The following is a 20,227-nucleotide window of genomic DNA, read 5'->3' on the forward strand; positions in this document are numbered from 1 at the left end:
TAAGTACAACTGAGAGTATATGAAACTGCTTCGACAGTGCCAACACACATAAAGGAACCTGCAGACCTCGTGCCTGCTAGAATGTTAATGAGAAAGCAGACAAGTTTGCTTCAACTGAGTTTTATTTACTAAACTATGTTGTGTTTCATATATTATCACCCTGTGTGAAGATGTTTTCTAAGATCCTGATGTGGTGTGATGTATGAATACCCCATAAAATCACAGCAGCCTGCTGTGAAAGCTCTGAATGTGAAACACCTCGTGCAAACAAAGTATCGCTCTGCCTCTGATCCAAAAGGACCTTGCACACTGTCTCCCCTCGGTCCCATGCAGTCAAGGAGGCATTGAAAGTGGCTCGGAGGGACAGGCTGAATTAAGAGAAACACAAGAAGGAGGAAACCCCATTCTCTCACTCCATCACACGTCTCTTCTCTTTAGTCGTCTGACTGGGGCCTAAAGTGACTTTGCTTTGATGTGACCAGGACAAACCGGGTGTGATGCCATGACGGTTCTGCTAAGCGTGTCGATGTGTGTGTTTTTAGTTCTTGCATGTGCTTGTGTATTTAGGGGGCAGGGTTTATTTGTGTGTGTGTGTGTGTGTTTTATGGGGGGATCGGGGCTCCTGCTTTTGTGTGAGGGAAAAGAGGGGGGCTAAGGAGGACAGTCACTTTTGATTTGGCTTCAGAAGGGTGACAGGGACTTGGAGCTCTGGTGGCATGCTTTACTGAAACAATCGTCTCTGACCACAAAATAAAGCGCTCACAGACTGTCATCCTGCCTGCTGATGACTTTTTCCTTGTTTGCTTTTTTCATGGTGAAATTTCATAGAGGAATGAAAAGATTTTTTCTGCTCTGTGACATCCTGAAGCAAGCTTTAGTTTCTGTAGCCTTGGTGAGGCTGCTAAGGCTTTGGATGAGACACGAATGTCCCTGCCTCTCCCTCAAACCTGTTTGTTGAAAAAGGTTCATTTTATCTTACCTTCCTGTATCGGGTCAAGTGGAAAAAACTACTCAAATGGTACAAGTATCCAGTTTTGGTCTTAATGGTGGTCAAGGCTTGAAGGGTTAGCTGGAGGAGGTCTGGGAGGAAATAAAAGATGTACACTGGAGTGGCTTTTGTGGGTGTTTATATGCATATAGTCACAGGAGCGTTGGGATTGGTTCCTCTGGAAAAGGGGTCTTTGACCTGAGGGAAATGGAAATGCTGAAATTAAACAAGCCAATTTGGCAAGCAAAGAGTTTAGAGGTCAAAACGCACTCCATTAAAGTTCCTCCTCTCTGCCTAACTACTGACTCAGTATGTCTCTCAGTCTGTTGAAGCAATACAACTGATGAGACCTCTCCCTCTCTTATTCTGAGTCCTTTGCTGCTGTGCTACCCTTCACTGGTCACTGTTTTTTGTTAAATTTGAGGCTCCATTTAACATGTCTTTGGTTGCAATCAGAGACCCACATTCACATCACATTTGCTGAAAACTGAAATACTATTTGTCCCACATACTGGGTTGCTTGATTTTCTTAAACCTTCAAACATCTTGAATGTTTTACTGTATAAAAGGGTTTTCAAGTATATATTTTCTTATTTACTCTAGTATCTATTTGACACCCAATACATAGAGCTGGATATACTTTATATAACCAAAATACTGACTGAAAACTGACAGTGGATTACCTTGAGTAATTAGGGCACTGTTTTTCAGTTAACTGAGCACCACTAATTGAATTGCAATCGCCTCCATTTTAATGGAGGGAATGCAAAAATCTCTGATATCCTTTAGCTAGGTAGGTAGAAAAGGTATTGAGGTATTTCTAAGTGAATAAATGACTTTTTTCTGTGTTTTGTGTGTGATTCTTCATCAGAGCCTATCTTATAGACCAGGACTATTCAATTGAATATGCCAGTGGCCCTGAGAGAAGAAGAGCAAAGAGAGGAAGGGAGCTGCGGTGTCTTTAAAACCGTCGGTTTCTCTGCAAAGGTGAGAGGTGAAGACTCTCAATACCTCCATGAGGGCAATACAGAAAGAAAAGAATGACTCAAGGTTAGACCGCCAATAGATGTGAGCTGGAGGATAAAACTCTTGCGTCGAAACTTGCCTTTCAAAACTCTGAGGGACAGAGTTATTCTTCATTTGTGGCCAAGTTTTTGCCTCCACACTATTTTTTATTTCTTTGACTTAGATAAATGCCAGTCAAAGTGAAAAGTTTTGAGAGAGCCGTGCATTGATAAAACTGCTGACAGTTTTTTGGGATGTTGTTGGTTTTTATTTTTGAGAAAGAGAGGCTTCAGCAGTTGTCACCGTCACTCCATCAGTCACTACAGCCCGTCCACTGCTGTTCATGGGAGGTGTGTTTGTCCAAGTGGACGTGGGAGACACTGTGGATTTATCTGATCTTACAAGCCATCAGGTTGAGCAGAGCTTTGCTAAACATGACCTGAAGTGTGCCGGCCCCCGAGCAAACGCTGCTGTCACCTTGGCCAACCCGAGCTGTCATCTCTCAGAATGGCCCATGAGAGCTGACAGCTGTGGCGTTCCCAAAACAAATCACTGTTGCGTTTGGTAACACTCTGCGTCCCCACGATTTAGCCCTCACCAAGACGAGAGCGGGAGCGGCGGCTGCTAATGCTCTGGCTAATGCACTGCCTGAGTGTGTGTGTGTGTGTGTGTGTGTGTGTGTGTGTGTGTGTGTGTGTGTGTGTGTGTGTGTGTGTGTGTGTGTGTGTGTGTGTCTGTGTCTGTGTCTGTGTCTGTGTCTGTGTCTGTGTCTGTGTATGTGTGTGTCTTCCTCTTTCCCCTTTGTGAGTGTTGGTGTTTGCAAGGACTTATGAGGTTGATCTTTGTTTGTATGCTACTTGGTTGAATGGTCCAACATGGAGCAATTTTTATGTCTCCTTTTTATTCCTTCTGCTCTCCTCTCTGTGTGGCTCAAATTTTATATTAAAAGTCATCTAACCTGAAGACAGCAGAAAAGATCAGAACATATAAATCCAACCATATCTTAGATCAAGTGGGACCAAAAGCTAGAAAAATGTAATCTTGAGCTTTTATTGTAAGAGTTGCCAAGAAATCCTGTCAATCCTGTCGATGAATACTGAAAAGTTGTATCTCCATTCACTGACAGTCGAGCAGGTCCCCAAATTGTCATTAAGGATCTTTTTCTGTGTAGTTTTCAGAAAAAAAACATTGTGTTCACAACCCAGACTGAACTGTGAAAGATCAGAAACACCGAGGTGAAGGTTCAACAGAGACTTTCCGTCTCAACTAGACAGATGATTAAATATTCACAGTTGAGAGAAGGATGAAAAAAATATAACAAGGAACTGAGGCTGTTTATTGATCAATTTAATGGTAAAGTGGTCTGTACTAAATGAGGTGTTTTTCTCCCTCTCAACTGTTTTGTGAAAGTGTCACGCTTTTTAACTGACGATTTTAATGAGCTTACCCACACTCTGTGTCCCTCACACATACACACGCATGCACGCAGGTACACAGGTATGCACACACACACACACACACACACACACACACACACACACACACACACACACACACACACACACACACACACACACACACACACACACACACACACACACACACACACACACACACACACACACACATACACACACCAATGGACCTGTCAGACATGGTTTAAACACAGAGAGTTTTGACTATTTGTTACTGGGCTGTTTTTAGACATCAAACTACAGCATTTGAGATGTGGTCTCTATTGATGTCATTGTTTTTTATGTCACAGTCATTACTGAGATATCCTTACCCTGGCACGTCTTGAAAGGAGAGGTTCAGCTAAATTTACTTATTTTTTCCCCCTTACGTGAAAATGAATCTGACATTCCAAGCAAGAGGTTTGAATATAGCCACAGCCATCATCCATGTATATGGACTTAATAGAGAAATACCTGGATATGTTGCCACAAATCCTGCTTTCTTTCCTAAAATGTGCTAAATGACTTTGATTTCATTTTCCCTGGGCTATATTTCTGCTGCTGTACAGTCAAATTTCCATACTGTACATTCGATACAATATACTGTATAGTTACAATGTTTTGATGTTCCAGCTGAAGTAAACCTATTGCCTGTCTTTGTTTTGTTTCCCAGCAGACGTTTTGAGGAGAGGCTTTTGTTCAGCTACACAGATGAACAACAGAAAGGAGGACATGGAGATCTCCTCTCACTACCGTCAGCTCCTCAGAGAGCTCAATGAGCAGAGGCAGCACGGCATCCTCTGCGACGCTTGTGTCATAGTGGACGGAAAGATCTTCAAGGCCCATAAGAATGTCCTTCTGGGCTCCTCTCGCTACTTCAAGACTCTCTACTGCCAGGTAAGGGACTGCTGCGCAGGGTCAAGGGAGTGTGTTATGTTCTTGTTTTTCTCTCTGATCATAGTAGTTCTGTGTGTGTTTCAAAGCAATAACAGAAGGTGCATTTGAAAAAGGTTTACTGTATGATAATAAACAAGACTGTTATTAATAATCTTTCTCACCCTTCAGGTTAAAAAAGGGGCAGAGCCTCACCTCCAGACTACTGTCACTCACCTGGACATTGTCACCTGCGACAGGCTTCAAAGCCATACTGGACTTCATGTACTCTGCGCACCTCGCCCTCACCAGTAAGAACGTGATCGAGGTTATGTCAGCCGCCAGCTACCTGCAGATGACGGACATTGTCCAGGCCTGCCACAGCTTCATCAAGGCTGCGCTGGACATCAGCATCCGCTCTGAGATGGCCGACGAACTGGCCGATTTCGAGATGGGAGCCGTTGCTGCCGCCGTCGTAGGTGGAGGAGGTGGAGGAGGAGGAGGAGGAGGAGGAGGAGGAGGAGGAGGAGGAGGAAGTTTAGCAGGAGCAGGGGGTGGTGCGGGATCAGGTTTAGGAGGAGGAGGAGGAGGAGGAGGTGGAGGAATCGTGGGCATGGCTTCTGAAGCCCTGGCCTCCATCATGTCTGGTCGCAGCACCTCCCCTTGGCTTGTGCGCCGCACCAGTCCGGCCAACTCTTCTGGGGACTCAGCCATCGCCAGCTGCCACGAGGGAGGCAGCACGTATGGCAAGGAGGACCAAGAACCCCCTAAGAGCCATGAGAGCCAGGAGGAAGCCTGCCATGACTCCCAGCCCGCCTGGCCACACGACTACAGGCCTGTCACCGTCAAAGAGGAACAGGTGTCCCCCGCCTCCTCCTCACATCCCCGGGACACTCCTAGAGGGGCTGCTCAGAGCCAAGGGGAGGCAGGTGCTGGAGGGGCTGCTGGAGGAGTCAGAGAGGGGTCCTGGCAACCCCTCTCAGGGTCAGGGCGGAGGAAGAACAGGAAGAACAAGGACACTGTCAGGCACATTACCCAGCAGGCTGAGAGGAACTGGGACAGAGAGCGGGACAGGGAGAGAGACCGGGACAGTAGGCCTGGATCTCCATTGCCCTCCATGCTGGCTGTGGCCGGATGGAACTACAACGGACAGGAAATCCCAGGTAAGGTTGACAAACCTGCTCCCTACACTGTTTACTGTCTCTCTTCTTTGAAAAAGTGTTACTAATATAGACAAAACGCACTCACATAATATGTGAGAGCAAACCATGCTTTTACAGATCCAAATACTATTTTTATAATGGAATTGTTGGTTAGGTTATTAGTTTACTGTCACAAAAGCAGGTGGAATTGACTGTTACTGGCTCTTAAATTTGGGAGGATGGATGCCGGCCAAAAGAAAGCAGACCTGCACTTATATCTTGGAAAACACTTTGCGGCTCTCAGTTGATGACTTTGAGGTTTAAGAGTTCAAGAGAGTTGATTCAGTTTTGTTGTTAGCCCCTACTTAGTTATCTTATTAAATAATTAGTGAAAGACTGGTGAGTTAATAAGATTGGGTTAGATAGTGAGAGTGTTGTCTCAAAACGTTACTATATTGAAATCTTATTTGTTCTTCTATTTAACAGACACTTTCTAGCCAGAGGGGTAGCAGGTGCAATCAAAGTTCTCTGTTTCTTTTGTTAAAATAAAGTTCATCAGTGTGCACGATACTTTATAGGCTTTGAATCCTGGGTAGATATTTGAATGCTTGTTAGCCATCCTTACAGTTTATTGGTATAAAACGACCTTTTTTCCTCCTCTGGGTTGAGATTAGCCAGGTCCTACACCTAACGTGTCAGCCTTAAGATGCTTATCTTAAATCTTGGAGGTGTGAGGTGAAGCCTTCGTTAATGCAGACGGATAATACAATCCTCCTCTTTCTGCAGTTTATGTAACACACACTCCCACATAAACAGGAAAATGCATTCACAAACACACAGAAGCACACATTTATTTTGAGAAAGTGTCTCTTGCTCCTCAGCCTTGAAGAATTGTTTAGTGAACTCCTTTACACCAACAACTGATGCTGGAGAACACTTAACTATGTGTGTGTTTGTGCCCGCGCATGTCTATGAGTGTGTGTGTGTGTGTGTGTGTGTGTGTGTGTGTGTGTGTGTGTGTGTGTGTGTGTGTGTGTGTGTGTGCACATGTGTGTGTGGGGCCCAAGGCGTCGATAGGTAGATCATTAAAAGTAAGAGAAGCTAATCCTGGGCGCATTAAGGGAGTTGGCTGTGAAATGGGCACACGAGTCGCGCAGCGAAAGAAAACAGGATAATTGAATTGACCTGGGTCACTGCACGGATTACCAGCTCCTCCTCGCCATCCCAGGCTCCTCCCCCTCTCCCTCGGGTTTAGGGAAGGACCTTCTGGAAAGGGCAAGAGGAGGGAGTGGTGGATAAGAGGGTTGAGGAGAGGAACAAGAAAAACAGAGCCAAAAAAAGACATGCGGGGAAAAGACTTAACATCCGTACGGGCTATTAGGGTTTGTCTGCTTAGCTCTAAGTGTCCTAAGTCCCAGATTTTGTGACCTTCAGTCACACATTATTACAGGGCCCAAGTACATATTTTCCTCATCTTCAGACTCACACACACATGCATCACCACAAACACCCACAAAGTAAATGCCACTATCAAGGATTTTGGACAGTTTCTTTGTGTGGTAAAGGAAAGAGCTTTATTTTGACTGTGGTGAAGCAGCCATTACCAGAAAATTGTTTCATCACCTAAAGGTTAGAGGAAGTCTAGTGTTGCTACTGGTGTAGACTCACAATAAATATGAGCAGGGGGGGAAACAAGAGTCTTTGTACTTTGAGGTTATTAACTATTTGGGTCTGCCATTTTGCAGTAAAATATCATGTTACCACTGGGCTTACCTGAAGTTTAAGAATGGCAGTGTATGACAGTCAGGATATGTTTCACTATTGTGTGTTGAGTCAGTTTGCAGGAGGTGGTTTCTGTGTGTTTAGCGAAGGTCTGGGGGCTTGCTGAACAGGTTTAGTGAGGCCATTGTTGGATCGGGGGGGGGGGTGTGATGTTTTGGTTGTAGGAGTGCTCGTCTACTCCTGTCAAAGGGATGCATATATACTCTTACAATAAAAATCCTTCCAAGTGAGGACGTTTGTGGTTTATTTCAGTCAGGGTGAAAAATACACAGGATCCCTGTGGATTTACAAGAGTTTGTCTACTTAAGTCCTAAGTCTCTTTAAGTCCGGATTTTGTCACCTGCATTAGAAGATCCGAAACAGATGTACAGGCATATGGGAAGGCCAAGGAATTAGAAAGTGATGTACGTTTCTATTTAAAGTTTTCTAATTACAACAATCACAGCATTAAAGCAGGGCCAAGGTAGACGGTAAAGATTTATCTCATACTTTAGTTTGCTTAAGACATGGAAACAACTTTCTATCCAATAAGAAAACCACTTGCTTACATAGAAAATAATATTAAGTTGTTGAACAAAATTATGACTGTGATTGGTGGATTATCCCTCCCAATGGCAGGCGTGCGTCACATACTTTTGATGAAGCATACAATATAAGTGTACAGCTACTATCGATGATGATTTTAACCTTTTAGAGTATTTTATGAATCATAAGGCGTCCTTGGGCCCAGTGAAAGGCACCTCCAACTATTGTTGTATTATTGTTATTATTATTAATGATATAAAACAATATATAAAATGTTTACGCCATGTAGACCACATCAATCTTGATAAATTACTTTTATTGAATTTTGAAATTGTCATTACATTTCCTGTCGAACAAGTAATAGTCTATTTCAACCTGTCACGGCAGGAAAAAGCAAAGATGCCGTTCAATTAATTGTCCCAGTAAACATTGAAAGCAATACAGTAGGCACAATATTAGGACCCTGGATGTGTATACATGAACGCAGCCATTATTAAAATCATTAAATACAGCTATGCATTTCCTGCTGTTACATTTCAAGATGTCTGTTGTTAGAAAGCTCTGTTATTGATTAATGAACTGATCCTTTTTAACAGTATGACTCATTTTTCTTTTAGCTGTATGTCAACAGTTTAGGGTTATTCATTCTAATAAGATTGTTCAGAAAGAAAATTTGGATGTGTGTGTGTTTGTTCCATGAAGTCCAGTGATATGGTAGGTATAAAGGAGAAAGGGCACCTTTAGTCTGGAATTAGCTTAATTGCTTCGTTATTTATTGATGAGAAGTGCCTCGACACACACACTCTCTCTCTTTCGTCTGTGATCGGTGTAGCTACATGCTTTATACAACGCTTATACTACATACGACATGAAGCCTGCTTGACTGAGGATTTCTCTGGATTATTCTTTATTATAGGGATAATATAGCTGTGTAAAGGCTCAGTGTATTTTTGCGGAGCCGCTTCAAAGTGTATGTATGAAAATGCCGTGTGCCAGTGTTGACATAAACAGCTGCAGGAATTAGGATTTGTTTTCTTTAGATCCCCTTCCCTTGCAAACATCTGCTGTGTTCACTTGATGTCATTATTGAGGCCACTAAGCACTCGACTTCCCTTTTCTCTCTCTCGTGCGCTATTGTTGACCCCCCCTTTCTTATGCTCACCTTGTCTGCTGCGACAAATATTTGAAATCTTACATGCGAATTTGAAAAATAGGAAAATCAGCATCACTTGCATTTCAGTGATCTGATCATGTGTGCATATTTTCCTGCGCAATAATATATTAAAGGTGACCATTTTTGATGAGGGGAGTTTTAAATAGTCTCTACTTCGCATGCCTACTTATGTGGTAAACCTATAATTACCTGGAATTATTTTTAGTTGCCCCCCCGCTGCTTCTTTCAGACCTGGATTAAAAAGCATCTGCAAATCAAAGACTGACTGTTTTTAAAAATCAAGCATGAAGCTTTCACAAAAATGATTTAGTGTATATGTATTTTATGCCTCATGTGTGCCTCTTCTCTAGTAATCCATGTAGTGCTGAAACCAATGAAATAATCAATTAGCTTATAAACATAAAATAACATTATTTTGATAATCAATCAATCACTTATCAAGCAAAAATGTCAAACAACAGTTTCAGATTCATATATTTGAGGATAGTATGCTTTTTTCTGTTTTTTTATTGTAAATTGAATATTCTTTGCTTTAGTGGTGTTGACTGGTTATTAACAAAACAGTAAATTGTAAAAAATCCTCCCAAATGGAACACGCTATCTGCTACACATTCAGAATCAATAGCACAAACTACACCTATACTACACTCTATACGTTTATAGTTTTTAAAAAATATATAGTAGACATATTTGTAGTTGCATCCTTGATAAAATATTCTATATCCTACCACTTTATTTCAGGATTAAAACATAATCAGTTTCTTTCAGATATCAGAACTCCTGAAGCAAATGATCACAAAGTCACATGTGATTACCAATGTTGTACTCTGTGAATATTTCCTTTCTGCCATTTGATATTTCCAGTATTTTAAGTAAAGTAGGTGTTTGGAAGACATATAGATATAACATAGAACATGATCAATCCATCCAAACTTCACTCTTAGATTGAGAAGAAGCTTGAGTTGGTAAAACAACAGTTAACCATTGATTTCTTTCCTCCTTCTTTTATACTTGGGGCAGACACCAACTTGATCTTTATCCTACATAATAACAGCCCTGGAAATACTTTTGTTTTGCTTTTGCTGGTATTAAAAAAACACTCACACACACACATGGTGACCTTTAGTGGCAGCTTGGGGGATTTTGGCAATCCAGTACATGGCCGTTATGATGCACACACACACACAAACACACACACACACACACACACACACACACACACACACACACACACACGCACACACACACACACACACACACACACACACACACACACACACACACACACACACACACACAGCTTAGAGCATCTGATTATGTAGACATGAACAGTTCAATCACACGTGGGTTGTTGTTTCCATTTCCCTCTAGCTGTTGCACATTGATTACATCGAGAATCTTTTTTGATATCTAACATCTTTATCTGACTCTCTTCCTCTCCTCTCCACGGCCCCAGAGTTCCCCTCCTCAACCACTAATACACACACGCTTACGCACAATGACACACATACACCTACCCACAGAGAGAAAAAAAGTGAAATCATTTTCCCGTGTAACCTTTTTCCGCTGTATTTCTGCTAGTTCGGGAGCGCTGCAGTTTGTGCTACATGTTTCGGCTTGTTTGAGTTTAGACCTTCATCCTCTGGAGCTCCGGAGCCTGGACTCACCTGGGGCCCCGCAGACAGGAGCTCTCAGAACTGCCCTCTAGTTTGCACTTCCGCATAAACTTTCTCTCCTTTTTTTTCTCTCCTTCCCTGCTCCTGCCTCCCCAAGTCTCTGCAGTCTAAAGGTGAACACTTGAAATAATGAATCGGATCCCCCTTTCACCCCCTTCCTCTCTGTATTCCAGTTAAGACTCTCCCCATAGTATTTGCACTTCATTAAACTTGAAATAGGTTTAATATTTAAAACACCGTGAACAGATTTCAACACCCTCACCCCACACACACCCTTTTCGTCTACCTTCTTCTTGCTCTCGGCTTAATAATCTACTCTCATATTTCCTACCTAATTCACTCCTCCTTCATTAAAAACCAAAATAGATTTAATATTTTAGGCTGTGTGGACTTAATTTTTAACCCCTTTCTTCATGGCTTGGTGCTTGGCACACTGTGGTTCAGATAACCACACCGTCTTGAGGCCTCTCCCCCCTGTATTTTCTCCTTTCTGCCTATCTCTTTCTATTTTTTTTCTAGTTCGTCATTTTCACTTTTTCCACAGTCAGTCTATTATCAGTTCTGTCTCTTACTGTCTTTGTACTCCCGGTCTCCCGCGCTCCCCCATCCCCTGTTTGCTCTGCTTCTTTGTCCTCTGCCTATACAGATGATTTTAGCCCTTTCCTCCCACCCTATTGACTTTTGTGGCCTGCTCACCCCACCTCCCTCAGTTTCCCCCACTCCCACCGTCCTCTCCTTCCCTTTTTTGTGCTCTGTTAAAACACATAGATACACTCATTTCCCTCTCATCTGTGCTTTGCATATTAGACAGAGTGGTTGGTGTTGAATGGTTGAACGTTAGACTACATTTGGTAATTTCCACTTCCTTTCCTGTCTTCCTCCCTGCTGTCAGCCTCATCCCCACTAAATAAAAATCAAAAGTTCCATTATCACCGTGGTAACCAATCATTTCTCACCGCCCACCAGCCATCTTTGTCATATGACCTCACATCCTGCTGGACATTATGGGCAGTCCACCAGCTAAAAAGCCCCTTCTCCTACTCCAGCACGCTATCACACCACACACACACACACACACACACACACACACACACACACACACACACACACACACACACACACACACACACACACACACACACACACACACACACACACACACATTCACACAATTTTTCACACTTTTGCTGTCTGTCTTTTTCTCTCGCAGCACTCTCTCTCACTCAGTTCTCAATGCTGACACCTGCTCTATTTATAATTCGGTTGGCTTTAAGAGAGCCATTTTGGACAGGAAGCTGCCCCCTCCCCACTCCTGGTTGTGGCTTTTTTCCAAAACGCCAACACCCCCCACCTCTCCACCTCCTGCCCCTGAAACAGGCCAGAGAAGGATTGCTGGGTGGAGAAGAGGTGGTGTGTGTGTTGGTAAATACATGCATTGGTGTATGCGTGTGTGCAGGGGGGTTAAAGATTAGCCATCCCACTCAGAGTGCAAATAGGTTGGGCCCATGTGTTTAAGTCAACCAAGGCACACACACCGACACTGTACTCACTCACCCCTATACCTATGAACACATGCATTCAAAACATCAGAAATTACAATACTTATCCCTATAAATATTACATTTAGATGGATAAACTCTGTCTTTACACATACACATCTATTGGCATCGATTGAATGGGCCTAACTACCCAGAATGCATCCTGACAGGATGTCCTGTTGGCAAAGCGCAAGGGAGGGTGGGTTTCTGTGGTTGAACATTCACAGCAGTACCCCATAGCTTAAACCCCACACATCAAAACACACACTTCCAATTCCATCCCAACCCTAATGCCTATAAACAGGTATACTAATGGTTGTGGTTAACTTTGTACAAAGCACACACACTTCATACACTTTACGAAATTTGTGTGTCATATTGGTTTGTGTAAATTTGACAGAGAAGAGAAGTGTTATGAGTATTGACGCTATAATTAGAGCAATTGGGCAATCACCTTCACTTGATCATCGACCCCCCCTCTCACAGTCTTAAACCTCTGGTCTTAGCGATTTGTTCCCATCAATGTAATCATGGTAAAAAGTTGCCTCCTGCAGCAGGCACACACTACTTTTGGGTGATTTTGAGCCAAAACCCTTGTGCAAATAGTTTATAATCAATCAGATTTTTCTAAATCTGAAAAAACTGAGCCTTATGAGCCAGGCCTGCTTCTCTTCGATGAGATCCGTGACAAGGCTACTCTTTTGGAGATATAAGATGGAGATGTGATGTGAGCAAGGATGCCTCTCTCCTCAGTGATCTGATAAGCAGTAATGGGCCCTGTAGCCGTGAGCCTGGCAGCAGTGCTCACTGTGGCTTATGTGTCACACTGTACCCAACATTCACCAAGAGTTAGTTGAGCGCAAACAGCCGGGATATTGAGACTAGTTGTGTGTGTGTGTGTGTTTGTGTGTGTGTGTGTGTGTTTGAGAGAGAGAGAGAGAGAGAGAGAGAGAGAGAGAGAGAGCGAGAGAGAGAGAGAGAGACAGAGACAGAGACAGAGACATATGATATACAGTGGCAGACTGACTGACAGGAGGAAGCAGAAGCAGGAACTTTTTGGACAGTTTAACCTTAATAAAGTGCTTTACTGTAAGCCCATGGCTGGATCTGTGCTGACTTTTTTCTCTTTCTCAGTCAACCTGAAGTTCCTCTTTCCCGGTATGTTTATTTTAGAAAGGTGGCTTTGTTCTATTTACCATACCCACTCCCTCTGCGGCCTCTCCCCCCGTCAGACCAGTTAGAAAGGGGGAGCCAAGTAGAGAAGGAGGGGAGAGAGGGAGGGGGGTGCCTGCGCATGATGTTTGGACAAACGGACAACCCGAACAGGATATAGAGGTCTACAGCCTGTGGGTGTGTCGGTTTGGCCGAGGCGCAGCTCGCACACAAACCTGCACACACACACACACACACACACACACACACACACACACACACACACACACACACACACACACACACACACACACACACACACACACACACACACACACACACACACACAGATGTACACACAATCGTGGGAGTGTTCCTGCTGGAGGGCAAAGTCTCCCTTCCTCTTACACATTCATTCTCTCCTTTCCCCTCCTTCCCCTCGTTCCCCTTTTTCCGCCGTCACACCCCTCCACACCTCCTTCCTTTAGACCTCTCTTTCTCCTTCATCCCTTATTCTTTCTCTTGTGACAACCCCCCCCCCCCCCTCTCCTTTTGAAAAGAGGAAAAAAAGAAAGTGTTAAAGACACACAAGAGTTGGCCAACAGCAATGAGAGACTCGGAGGGAGAGGCCAAAATCACCACAGGGGACAATTATGGCTTGGGCTATGTACATACAAGTGCGTGTGTATTTGTGTGTGCGTTTGATAGTTATAGATGCGATGAAGAAACTATCTGTCCTTCAGAACTATTTGTCCCCTCCTTCTCTCCTCTATCCATCCTTCCCTCTGTCTGTTTGGACCATACTTCCCATCCCATCAATTCACACTGTCACTTCTGTTTTTACTCAACTTGTTCACTGGAACTACAGCCGCTGCTTATGTACAATGTTACTGTGCGTGTGTGTAGTTTCACAATGAGTATCGGGGCTTCAAATGAAGGAAGGGCTGTGGGTGATGCTTCCTTCTCATCAGTTGGATCTGTAAGCTTGTGTTTGTTTGTAAAAATTGAGCTTCCTGGTTGTGTTTGAAAAGTAGAAACCTACTATTAAATCGACATTTTGTAATAATTCATATGGAAAGCTCCAGCCTTACAACATTATTTAGTTATATGTCCTACAACTCAAATAGGTTGTATAAATAATTGTACATTTTGAAAAAAATGTCATATTGTTGTGTATTATTGATATTCTTTTTTGTTTCACCTCACTTTATCAAACAAGGTTTTCCATTGAAGGTCATCTGCTTTAAAGACAAGGCCAGTCAAGTGGCAGACTATGAGAAAAGACTTGTCAATGCCATTCGTTCAGAAGCACTTATAATAATAGCAAAACGTTCTTACACAACATTTTAAAAAGAAACATAATTTCATACAAGCCATGTGGTTTATAGTGACAATCAGAAATGTCCCTCAGCTCTGTTGAAATGAACTAAACTGAAGGCAAATTTAGCGACTAGCTGCTGAACACAGTGAAGAATTTAGCAGGTAACAAGCCAGATATTTTTCTCAGGAGTAAGTAGAGGCAAAAACAGCTACAGTTAGAGTAAATATTGGCACTCGCCAGGTTACATGCGACAAGACTTCCATTTTTTGCTAGTTGCTTGTACTAGTGTGCCTCATCAACATAGACTGGGATCATCTCTCAGTGCTGATTAATGCTAAGTGTTATCGGATCCCAAAAGTACAAAGAGAGGCCAATATGAGGACAATGAAATAAAAGTAAAAAAGTTATAATGATATTTAAAATATAGAATGTGATGCTGGTAAAGACCTCATGGGAGGCTGTATTTCTTAGCAGTAGCTGAAGTAAATACACATTTAGCTTAACATAAGGAACATATTTCAGCTTTTTAGAGAGGCAGATAAAAACAATATCTCAATAAGAGGCTGCATTTGAGTTTATTGACCTGACATCAGGACTTTGGCTTTCAATATCCTCTGCTTATTGTCATTATACGTGATGTTACTTTTACAGAAAGAGGCCAAACTCTCCTTTGTTCTCTTTGCGCCCACATCTCTCACCCAACCCCTTTGCCCCATATCAACCTGCCATCCCGTACTCCTTATTGTTCCCACCTCTCTCTTTGCACCTATTTCCTCTTTGCTACCCTCATACACCAGCAGCAGCATGCAAACTCCATGCAATCCATTTGATCTCCTTTCTACTCTCCTTATCTCTCTCCTCAGCCCTCTTCCTCGTAAGTCAGTCTCTTATAATCTAAAATTGTGTTTATTTCAGGTAGAACCTCCCAAAAAACCAGTTTAGTTTTTTGTTGTTGTATTTATCACCACTAATTCCCCTGTTGAAACCACATGTGACCTGAGTGAAAGAAACTAAACAACTTTCAGGGTGTGAATTGATGGTGAACAAGAGAATACTTCACTGCCTGAAGGTGACAGATGAAGAGAAAAGTTAAAGTGTGAGATAGATAGAGACAGTGTGTGTGTGTGTGTGTGTGTGTGTGTGTGTGTGTGTGTGTGTGTGTGTGTGTGTGTGTGTGTGTGTGTGTGTGTGTGTGTGTGTGTGTGTGTGTGTGTGTGTGTGTGTGTGTGTGTGTGTGTGTGTGTGTGTGTGTTTGTGTTGTGTAATTGTCTGTGACCCTGGCAGCTTTTTCTTTCTTTTTGTGGTTGGGACTGTTTGGCCTTCCCATACTTAGTCTGGCCTCAGTGTCATCCAGCTTCAAGGCTTAGTGTGTGTCTCTGTGCATAGATGTGTGTATTTGTGTTGTACAGGAGAGGAGAAAAGGAGTGATGGAGGTCAGAGGTGGATTTGATAGCACTAGACACTTACACCCCTCTCTCCCCTCTCCACCTCCATACCCCCACTGTTCAGGCTTGATAAGTGGAGCCGTATTCTGTGGGGGTTAGGGATTCCTGTCTGGCATAAACACACACATAGAAGCACACACACACACTGGGATCCGCCCGCTCTGCATTCCTGTGTCCGACTAAGGAAGCAGCCTAGCCGTCTTCCCCTCCACTCCCAAATTATCCCCTTCTCCTAAAGTCACTGCATACTTATCACACGCCTCTCTACCTCTCTCCTCCACTCTGACTCATACATACCTCCTCTATCTACAATGTATTCGGCCTCTCTACCCTTCCACTGAGCATGTTGCAGACAGCATGTCTAATCATCTCGTAGTGAGTCGTAAAATGTTTCATTAGAGCAAGTGAAGCAAAGACCTGGCAGTGGAATAACGTATGTTATTGTTTCCTTATTTGTCTGCCATCACTACTATACATATTATATAATATAGATGAACTGCAATAAAACACTCAAATTAATCCATTGTTTTTGCTTCAAATCTATCAAAATAGCTGTTCCTGTGGGGGTTATTTTGTTTGATCTATGACTGCTTTTATTCACTGTTTGAACTTTTACATAATATTCTTCCCCTTTACGCCATCTCTCCCTTTCACCCTCTTATCATCCCCTGTTTTCTCTACCTCCCCTTTTGCTATCTGACTCTGTTTTATATCCTTTACCCCTTTCGCTCCTTCCATCCCTCCCTCATTCCCTTCCTCCCTCCCTTTCAGGGGTGTGTTACAGGGGTTAGGAAGGGGTCATGTGGTCCTGTGCTGCCCTTCTCTCTAATGGCTTCTTAATGAGAGAGCCAGAGAGGGACAGAGAAGCAGGGAGAGGAGCAGTTTTGAGAAGCGGGTTGAGATATCAGTAGTTTTGCTTAGGGCACTGACTTTCTGTGCCTGTGTATCCATTTGAAGCTGTGTGGACTGTATGTGTGTGCACACGCCTGCCTATTTGACTGACCCCTTGCTCCATTTCAAACCCTTTCCGAGCTTTATATTCCTCTCCGAGGAAAGAGGAAATGACACGTTTGTAGCCTTGAATAAGCGCCGGGGCTCGTCACACGCAGTGTCCACTGGGTATGGCTCGGTGGAGGAGAGAGGGGGCTTGTGCTGTGGAGGTGAGGGAGGGTGGGTGGGGGGGACGAGGCCCGCTCTTTAATTTGCACTGCTTCTGCTGATTTGATCATAAGCAATTAATCTCAATGGCTCAGCTCGGCTGCGGTGGGGGAAGAGAAGATGAACACAGTCCTCTATGTGCATACGTCCCTCGCTCTGGTTTTTCCCTTCGTCCACACAGTGTCATTTCTACTCTTCTTACTTGTTATACTCAGGCATCGTTTATTGGGGAACATGCTGTGGGAATTGGTTCTTCCTAATCTCACATGATTCCAACCTACAAAAAAGTGTAAACCCCCTTGAAAGTTTTAGTTTCTAGAGACAAATCACTCCAAAATAAAAAAATTAAAAAATGATTTTAGCAAGTCCTGCATTCATGAAACATTTCAAATACTAAGAGTGATTTCCAGGATCTGAAATTAAGTTTTCCCCCTCACCTGCTGCTGAGGAAGGTCAATTAACATTTCTACAGGCCACTGTTTGTAAGTACAAATCAATATAATGTATATTCAATATATTAATAATTTAAGTATGTAATTGTATTATAACATGTTTCATTGCATAGCATTAAGAAAATGCCATTCAAAAGTGTGTGTATGTCTCATTTTTTTCAAACAAGGACAGCTGAAAAAGTGGGTGATCCAAGGTCCAGATCTGACCTGACTTGATCTTGAGATCCATCCAAGTTTTATCAGCTCAAGCGTGAGACAGATCTCAGCTTATCCCCTAACACTAAGCATTTTGCTTGCACTGGTTTGGCCCTGTCATCCATGTCTCATTTGTCTCACTTCCTTCCTCCGTTTATTATCACTCTGTTCCCTCAGTTGCCCGTCTGTGTGAGACAATCACCGCGACCTCCTTCCCAAACTAACTCTCCCTTTCTGCACAGCCTCTCTGCCAGTTTTCCATCTCCCTCTATCTCCCTCGCCCTTGGTTTCCCTCTCTATGGCACCATCCTCCTCGCATGCTGAGGCCAGAGCTCTCTCCATTGTTGGAGGCAGGTTGCCAAGGATACAAGCACAGAGAGGCACAGTCTTAATGTTATAAGATAGGAGAGATGAGCATAGAGAGAGGAGAGGGGCAATAGCTCTTGTGCTCTCTGTTCACTGGGCAGCCCGACCCCACACACTAATGCTCTACAGGGAACACGTAACACCCCCGGCTCCCCTCTCTGTGGAGGGTCCCTCTGTGGACGTAGCACAGTGACATGGACTGTGTGTTGAGAAAACCCTTGTGCTGGTCATCTGCTCTCTGCTTGCCTGTTGTGACTGGAGTGTTTGATTGCAGCGTACGTCTTCATGTGGAGTCTTTTTGTGCATTTGTCAGGCAGCAAACTAGTCAAGCAATCCAATTCAATTTCCTTAAAACGGGGTGAAAGAATGGACTAGTGCTGTCTTATAAATACAAATTGTGTATTGTTCCGACTTCCAGTGCACAGATCTATTTTATTATTTGCTTTGGTGTGACATTGGGAAAATGTCTAAAGGCTTTGTAAAAGATCATAACATGCATGACACAATGCTTAAATGTATAATTGAAAAAGTATCATGAACAAGGGCAGGAGGAAATAGATACTCTATATTGTAACTTATATATATTTTTTTGCATTTATTTTAAAGCAGACCACATAAATTTACACAGGAAATAAAGGGAGAGAGAGGCAGATATAACATGCAACCACAGTCCCTAGCTGGAAAATAAAAACACTGCGCCTGTGTGGTAGACTCCTTACGAGGATACACTGGACTGGCAATTTTTTTAGAAAAGAAACTTTAAGATTTGAAAAAGCAGAGCTGTTTAAGTCCCCGATATAGGAACACAGCCACAGACAGCAGATGCACACACTGTTGTGTACATCCTACATTGAATATCTGAGTATTGATATTTTCAACATGTGCAGTCGACACATCTGAAGGCGCACACAGTCCTTACAGTTGTACATTTTCTATTATTAGTTTTTCAATCCTCTCCAGATTAACGAGATGGAAATGTATAGACTCCACCAAAATTGTTTGGCTGTTAAACTCATCTAAAACTCCTTACCGGGGAGAAGTTAAGAAGTTATTATGGCAAGTTAGTGGCCCTGAACTTCTGAGCTGGTTAGTCAGAGTGTGTTTACCCTCAGGCTCTGTACAGCATCCCCACCCAGAGTATTGTTGCTTTCCATTATCCCTCCTCTCGACTGCTCTCTCCCACCTCACCCCTCAAACATGACCCTGGACGGTGCTGGACCGGGCTTTTGGTCTCTTGCCCGCTCACCAGTTCCTCCCCAAGCGAAGACATAACCACTTTCTCTCCCTCTCTATCTCTCCATCGCTCTCTCTTTTGCTTTTAACACAAAGCCTTGCGTGTCTGCCTTCCTTCCCCACCCAGCATTCTTTCCCCATACAGACTTCTCCCCCGCTCTCTCTCTCTCTCTCTCTCTCTCTCTCTCTGTCGACTTCCCTTCTACCCGCCAACTCGCTCAGCCTCACCCTACCTTTCATTAGCCCACTCTTTATCTCACTCTGCTCACTCTCTCCCCTTTACTCTCCTATCTCGCCAGCTTTTACACTCCCTGTACTGTCTTTCTCTCTCGTTCTCCCCCCCTTCAGTTGCTTGGGCTTTTGTTACTGATACATCTTCATTTATTTCTCTCTTTCCCTGCTGACCCTATTATTTTTATACTCTCTCTCCCTCCGCCATCACTCCCCCTCTCTTCCTCTCTCTCTCTCTCTTTCTCTCTTCTCTCTCTCTCTCTCTCTCTCTCTCTCTCTCACTCTACCTCCCTCCCACTCTTCTCAGTCCCTCTAAGCTGCATTAACTCCCCAGATTACCTTGAGCCCTGCAATCCTCCATCCCCCACACACTCACCCGCTCCCTCTCTCCCTACCTACCTTCCTTCACTCATTCCCTTGTTTCCTCATACTACGTCCACAACAAGGCGGCTAATTTTGAAAACAGCGTTTAAAAAATAGAAACATTTTCATGTTATTTTTTAGAGAGATCTCCATC

The 20,227-nt window shown here is 43.4% G+C and overlaps 1 protein-coding gene across 1 annotated transcript in view; it reads left to right on the top strand.

Annotated features, from left to right (window-relative positions):
• The window catches only part of zbtb46 (zinc finger and BTB domain containing 46), a 58,220-nt gene that overhangs the window by 14,806 nt on the left and 23,187 nt on the right, over positions 1–20,227 (top strand). Inside the window, 3 exon segments of the mRNA XM_063894886.1 lie at positions 4,121–4,344; positions 4,513–4,572; positions 4,574–5,483. Coding sequence (XP_063750956.1) covers positions 4,159–4,344; positions 4,513–4,572; positions 4,574–5,483 — 1,156 coding nt within the window. The 5' untranslated portion in view covers positions 4,121–4,158.

The sequence above is a fragment of the Eleginops maclovinus genome, chromosome 1 (genome assembly GCF_036324505.1).
Source record: "Eleginops maclovinus isolate JMC-PN-2008 ecotype Puerto Natales chromosome 1, JC_Emac_rtc_rv5, whole genome shotgun sequence".
In the NCBI taxonomy this organism is placed as follows: domain Eukaryota; kingdom Metazoa; phylum Chordata; class Actinopteri; order Perciformes; family Eleginopidae; genus Eleginops; species Eleginops maclovinus.